This window comes from Pavona decussata, unplaced genomic scaffold, assembly GCF_977016875.1.
Source record: "Pavona decussata unplaced genomic scaffold, jaPavDecu1.1 SCAFFOLD_93, whole genome shotgun sequence".
NCBI lineage: Eukaryota > Metazoa > Cnidaria > Anthozoa > Scleractinia > Agariciidae > Pavona > Pavona decussata.
The window spans coordinates 2,922,182-2,929,562 of NW_028145510.1; the positions used below are offsets into that span (position 1 = coordinate 2,922,182).

A 7,381-nucleotide genomic window follows, 5' to 3' on the forward strand; every position below is an offset into this window, starting at 1 on the left:
GATGTGGATTGGCGAGAAAAATAGTTTTATGAACAGTTTTAATGAAAGGCGACTTCTTTTTTAGGTGAGACATACAAACACATTAAAAGGTCCTAATGCATTTCAAACCTTTTATTTAACCGAGGAACGTTATAATTTATTACAATACTCACTACTATGCTATGGTTGCCAGGGTATTTATCTACAGTGAAAAGGCACCTGCTTCCTGTAATTTATTTTCGTTATTATATTATTTCAATAAATTAACGTTACAATGAAACAACGTACTTAAAACAGCATATGGCTAGAACCCTGTCTAAAGGGCATTGGAGGAAATTTTGATCTGTTCAACTCAAGTTTGATAGTTTTTAATTTAGTTAATTTATTTATTTTTAGGAGGCAGATACTGTTCGTATTCAGATTCTGGTCATCTTCTGTTTTGAACATGTCAATGGTTAAGCTTAATAAAAAAAGAGAACAGGTCAAAGTAATGTGTGTAAAAATTATTGGATTACAACTTTCTTAAACAAGGGCTAGCTACCGGATGAGTCCTAACTAGTGAATATCAAAAATTCTCCCCTTTGGATATAGTTAAAACAGGAAAAAATGCGAGGGGGGTACACCGTTAAAAAGTTACGGGGTGTTTTTCGAATTTTTGACAGGAACCCCTAAAAGCTACAAGAACGGCTGGATATCGATATTGGCGACTTTTTTTGTTTGTTTGTTTGTTTTTGTTTTCTTTTTAATGGATCGAGTTGAATAACCGAAACCAGCCATCTTAACCAAAGAAACTAAGGCCTGGGGCAAACATCGAATCTTAGTCGAACTTCATTCGTCAAACCCTTTTAATTTTGAAATAGGCGCATGAATGGTGCGACGTTTGCCGCAATTAAGTTCGACTCAAATTAATTGGCTCGACTACAGCATAAGTTCAACCTGCCAAGTCGCAAAATGCGACAATGGTTCGGCGTTACAGCAAACGCCGCTCTAAACACGCGCTGAACTCAATTCATAAACCATGCAAATTACAAAATAATTGATTCAAATGTGATAGACTGCGCAAATGTTACAAAAATACCGACTCCCCCATCTGCCAAACACTATTTCACACCCTGACGAGCATGCGCTGTACAAAGACAATTTCGCGATCAGGAATGGCGAGCTATCGAAAGTCATTGCTGACATCGTATAGCGTGATGGAAATGTGTTTTTCGTGTTTCATGAACACTAAATACAAATGATTGAAATGCGAATTGCCTATTTGAAATAAATGCTCAGTTTTTGAGTCTTCTCTTTCTATTTTTCGCAATTAATTGCCAAAGAAAGGCCCTACGAGCACTGTATTTAAGCATTTCGCTAGCGAGGCTAGCAATAACTAGCCTCGCATCGAGTGAATAGCACGGGGACACGTGCTTATTCCCGTGTTTCATGAGGTGCAACTTGTGAATTAGGGTCGACGCAGGTTCGACGTTTGCCATCACGCTGGAACTAAGTCGACTCTTTGTCGAACCTATTTTAAATAAATTCGACGCGACTTAGATTCGACGTTTGCCCTCTAGGCCTAACATCCCGTTGCCAGGTTAAACGGAGTGAAGTCGACATTTAGCTCTGCATCGTACCGGGTGGAAGTGGAGGGGCAGCAAATTGACAAGGATGTTCGAGTGAATTTTGGACAGAAATCTTCACAAGGTACCAGAAATCATTTGTGGGTGTAGTTCTAACTCATTTTAACCCCTAAAAGGTACTACGAGCGCCGATGTCATTTTTACATGGGAGTTTACCCTCTAAGGAACATTACTCCTGAAAATGGGCGTTATCTTAATTCACGCAATCTACGAAAGTACAATTTGTCATTTCCATTTCTAGTAAGCTTTCATTTTAAAACCAACGGCAATGTTATAATCTAAAATATATTGTTCGAAGCTAGTCATCATTTTAAAGACAGCTGAACTGTCTTTTCTTCAGATTATTTAGCTGCGAAGTCGAATTGTTTGTTTGTTCGGGAACCGGTTGCTAAACACTTTCATCGTCATCATCCGATGTGTTAGCTTTACCACCACCGAACCTCTTTATAAACTCTTTTTCGAACACATCCATTGCATCCGCATCAATAAGGACAAAACGAATGTCTTGTAATCTTGATTTCCCTTGTTCCCCATCATTGGCAGTAGCTTCGGTGGGCGCTTTTTTCGTCTTTCGAACCTCTTTCTTTTGCGCTGGTTTCTTCTCACCTCCTTTGTTTTGACCATTTACTTTTGGAGGTTTTCTCTTGCCATCATCTTTCTTAGGCTCATCTGGCTTTTTAAGATACTCGAGGTACTCCTGAATACCGTTTAGCATCGCAAAAGCACACACGTCGATGGGGATCCGAAAGACTCCAGAACTAATGGCTGGCAAAGCGATGGAGGATAAGCCAAGTTCTGATGCCAGTTTGAGGCTTTCGGCGCTCGCCTTTTGAAGCAGATTGATGGTCTTCTTTTCTGATTGTTTTCCCCACTCAGGGCCAACAGCATGTATGACGAACTTGCAGGGTAAATTGCCAGCCTTGGTGTGAACTGCGTCGCCTATGTTTAACGCCCTATGGTGGCATTTTGCAATTAAATGTTTTGATTCTTTCTGGATTTCACTACCACCTAATCGAACAATGGACTCTGCGAGGCCAGCTGCATGAAATAAATACCCATTAGCAGGGTTAACGATTGCATCGACATTTTCGCTCGTGATATCCCCATAACGTAAGGAAACGTTGACACCATTCTCTGTACGATAATTATAGGTTTCTATGGAAACGCTATCTTGTGCAGTCATTTCCATTTCTTGAGTTCCTGTGGGGTCATCACCAGTAACCTGTTCAGGCAACTTTCCTTGAACCGACAGCTTCACTTGCTCAACTGATGCCGAGTCCCCGTAAACAACAAAGCGACCGCTGTCTCGGAGCCGTTCCAGTATAACTGGATATTTTGTTGAGAGAGATTGGATCAATGAAACATCAGAATCTTCGTCCGCTCCCTTAGAATCCAGCTCCCAGGTACTCATACCCTGAGAAGCAGATTCAAGAAGCATCAAAAAGTCACTGCAAGCATCAATGTGTCTGGTCTGATCACAGTTCGGCTTGGGTTGTAGTGTAATTTTAATACCATCGCTTACTGTCACACATTCGACGGAACAGTTTTCCTCGATGTTTTGCATCTGTTCTTGGAAAAACCGTTTCATGAAGCAAATGGCAAGCGGATCCGCTTTAAATGTCTGTTTCTCGGCTATAGGGGGATGTCTGATTCCCTTACCGTCTTCTCGTTTCAGATTACCAATGTATTGAACCTTTGCCACAGGCTTTTCTTCGACGGGCGTTGCAACAATAACGCCGGTGCTCAGCTGGGCAGGGCTGGTCTCAGCAAATCCCTGATGATCTACCTCTAACGAAAATTTGTTCAGTTTATCCGAGATGTTTTCTTCTTGATTTAAGTACGTTTGTACTAGAACTTGGCAATTATTAATTTGGCTCAGTGATCCACTTATCACAAAGTGTTGGTCAGTGCGTTCAAAGGATACACCAACCTCATTTTTCATTCTATCCAGAATTTCTTTAGTCTCCTGTGAATTGATGCCCAACTCCATGGTATCCAAGCTCGCCGTCACTTGAGAAAACACCTGAAGATCAATGAAAATGAATTTGTCAGAAACAATTGTTGAGATTACTTCAATAAAAGCATCATCAACGATTAGGTTGAAAACTAGACTATTTAACGGCGACTCTAGTTAAAGCAGTTGTCCCTTCATCTAAATGTTTACTAACGTTATGAAAGGACGATCTTGTCCTGTCCCATCAACATCTCCGCGAAGATATCCAACACTGTGTTTATCAAGTTTAGTATAACACTTAAATAAGAACTATTTTCGTATCATGGAGTTTAATCCGACTTCAAAAGCTTCTAAGTTATAGCCACCTCAAAGTACCAATGCTTAAGAAATACAGTCAACAGGGAGAATGGGACAGTATAGGAGAGGGCAGTATACAAAAGGAAGACTGAGGCAGCAGCTTTAGTCTTGAGAACTACATCCTCGGCTAGCATAAAATGTTATTTTTTAAAAGCGGATGAAGTTGTGTTCGCTGATATTACGGATATTATGATCTCCAATTTTATTCTGGACTGAGATAGCGATCTATGAATAGATTATCTGCAAAAAAGAAAACACATACACTTAAAGTTTAATTTTATGTTTAAACTTCATCATACAAATATACTTTAAGTGTGCGTGTGTGTTTTGTAAAACGCTGTATAATAGGTGCTATCTTCTTGGGAATCTTAATATTTTACCTTGATTTCGTTTTTACAGTATAATAACAGCAAAGAGAACTAACTTTCAAGGAACTAGATCCGAACTAGAATGGTTAAGATTGAAGTTTGAGATGAATTATGCAAGATGGATAGACATTTAACCCTAGCTTGTTTTCACTACTTGTAACAGTATTAACTCGCCTCGTTAATGTCAGCTGTGATCTTCGCTGGGCAACGATCAGCTTTAAGAGAAATTCCATCAATTTTGTGGTGAACGTCAAGAACTGTGTCTAGAGCTATAAGAGAATGAATAAATAAAGAAAATCACCGGGGAGGTTTCATGAATAAATTTTAAGTCACGCAGCAAGCAGATATAATTGCACAAACGGGTTGTAGGAAAATGTGAGAAAATATTGCAGAGAGAGCATATTGGAGGTCTTTGTAACCTTTTAAAATATCTTGCCGTAGAAAGTGCATTTATTGAAAGCTGATGGTAAAAGTCTACCTACCTACGGTTGACGGTTATTAAGGGGGCAAATTCACTGAAATTTCTTCCACGAGTTAAAATTAACGTTAACTTTTTAATATCAACAACTGATTGTGTTCTGGAGGTTATTTTGGGGTGAGAAACACGTTATCACTGGAGTCAATCATTGATACTTTGAAACCAGAAGTGCTTCCAGACGGAGATTAGTTGTGGTTGTAAGTTTAGACGGAAATTAAGTGGATCAGTAAAGTGAGTATCACTAGGAACGTGGAAAGTGGTTTACCAGTTAAAACGATTCTTTGAGAGTTGAGCAGCAGAAATAGTGATATTTAATAGACCTTGAATCCTTTTGACGGCTAATAATAACTGCTTTTTTTAGGGTTGACGGTACAAATTGCCCTTTTTTTGACGGTTGACTTGGGCTGTTTGACGGCTGACGGATAACCCCATTGAGACCCTCTTAAAAGACTCAAATAGCATTCCCGGCTCGTCGCTCTTTTCACCGAGTAGAAAACTACGGAACGTTTAAACTCTTAAACTGAACTATTGCCCGGGATATCTATGATCGGAAAAGCAATCGATAAAATTAGTTAATTGATATCGATTGGTATCGATCAATTGATGACCAATTGATAGTCACACAGATCACTGTTCATCGATTGGCATCGTTTGGCAAAACAAGTAGATCAAAGCTCAGTTTTCTCAGTTTTCTCAGTTTTTCTACCTTGTTACACTCGCGCATGATTTGCCACTCGCCACGTTATAAAAACCGGCTGGAAGAAAATGTCTGAATCAAGTACACAAGAAGTTCAGCTCTCCGTAAGATGCGTATTCAAAGGATATTATCACTGTAATTTTTCAGTAAATGTTGAGACTTTTTTACTGCTTGAGAGAAGAGGGGAGAACGCGGAAACGCTTTAAAGGTTAGCAATCTCGGGCAGCTCTTAGATGCAGTTTACGTTTTTATAGGTCGTCTAGTTTACATGTATTTCTTTATCACAGTCATTAGTTTTTGATAGGCGTTGGAATTTTGATCATTGTTGTGCAACAACTTATGCTGCTATTGTTGGCAAGTTTCTTACTTGCCAGAGTGGAAGGTACCATGGAACTGTTTTCTCTTTCAATGTCTGTAATAATTCTTAATTAATGAGAAGAAGAAATAAGGAGAGAAAATCGGTCTTATTCTCATGTTAACAATCCAGAACTGAAATGAAATATGTTAAAGATCAATACAATGTACGTCCTAAAATGAAATATTAGTTCCCGTTGGCTTGAACACCCTGAAGAGGAAAAAAATGTTCAACTAATCGATATCAACTAATCTATCGGTTGGGCACACAAATCTCCTTCATCGATTGGTTATCGATTATCAATACCAGCCGATTATTTGATATCGATTGTTATGGATTCTCATCGCTGGACTGTCATCGATCGTCGATTGGATACCTCGGGACTATTGCCACACGATATTTCGTGTGCAAATTTCGCCCAAGTTGAGGTTTTGTGAAATGAATACCTCGGTAGTCACATTTTGACTCGTTTTACCCACCGGGAGACTAAACTGTAGTGATGTTGATAAATAAAGGATAAACACGAAAAACACTCGTGAGCCAGTCAGTCGAGACAGTCACTAACTTTTACAACTCATAACACGTTATCTTATTTTGCAATGAAGCATGCATTAAGTTTATGTAAATGATTGGCGTAATTTAACAAAGGACGGTTCTAATTCAGTACTTACTATCTGCGTCTTCGAATGTAACAATAGCTTCTTGTTTATCTTGTGTGAATACTACGGACGACACATCGCCGCCGCCATGTTTACGCTGCTGAAAATGGATAAAAAGAGCTTCTTCTTTGGTCTTCGGGGAAATGTTTGATACCAAGATACTCCTTGCGATGTCATCTTTGCTTAGCTTCTTGATAATCGAACGAACAGACGCCATAACTTGTTGTATGCGACGCCTCAAGAACAAATCGAGAACAAAGCCTCGTAAAACGAAACTGAGACAGTCTTGCATAAATTACTGACATAAGTTTCGGGGAATCCCCGTATGTATTACCTCTTGCAAAGAACCGAGAGGTTGTATTTCATTTACCGGATGCGGATATAAATTTTAACAATGCCCGATTAAAAAGAAAGAATATTTCCGCAAGGATATGTAAAATCAAGCATATTCGATGGTATACTGGGTGTATTGGCGCGGAAATTTCTAGGAAACGTCTGCAAAATATGACGACATTTCTCGGAAAAGAAAAGCGACCAAAGTCTGATTTCTAATCCGCCAATCACGCATCCGCTGTATAAGAGACTAGAAGACCCATTTAGGTTTCCGTCTTTCGGCAGTGATGCATTGAAGGATCAGTTCCTAAATTTCCTTCAGTCTACCAATTAAAAATTGCAATGGAACTCGAAAGTTCATGGCATCCCGGTTACTGCACTACCAGCCGGTACTAGAGAGAGAGAGAGATGGAAATGTATTAATTTAAAGGAATTTTAGTATTTAAACTAAATAATAATTGTAAACAGGAAGAACCCAAAGATATATTCCCTTAATTATATACAGTGATTTATTTTCAGTTTTCATGCGTCATTTTCTAAGAATTAGAGGTCTTCTAGACAATGACGACATTTCTC

General features: G+C 39.1%; 1 protein-coding gene across 1 annotated transcript; it reads right to left on the bottom strand.

Annotated features, from left to right (window-relative positions):
• Positions 1 to 96: 96 nt before the first annotated feature.
• On the bottom strand, positions 97 to 7,268 carry LOC146473625 (uncharacterized). Its single transcript, XM_085118074.1, has 3 exons — positions 6,485 to 7,268; positions 4,454 to 4,552; positions 97 to 3,674 (listed from the first exon to the last, which is right to left on the bottom strand). The coding sequence occupies exons 1-3, from the start codon at positions 6,762 to 6,764 to the stop codon at positions 1,993 to 1,995; spliced, it is 2,061 nt and encodes a 686-aa protein (XP_084974200.1). The 5' UTR covers positions 6,765 to 7,268; the 3' UTR covers positions 97 to 1,992.
• Between the last annotated feature and the right edge of the window lie 113 nt (positions 7,269 to 7,381).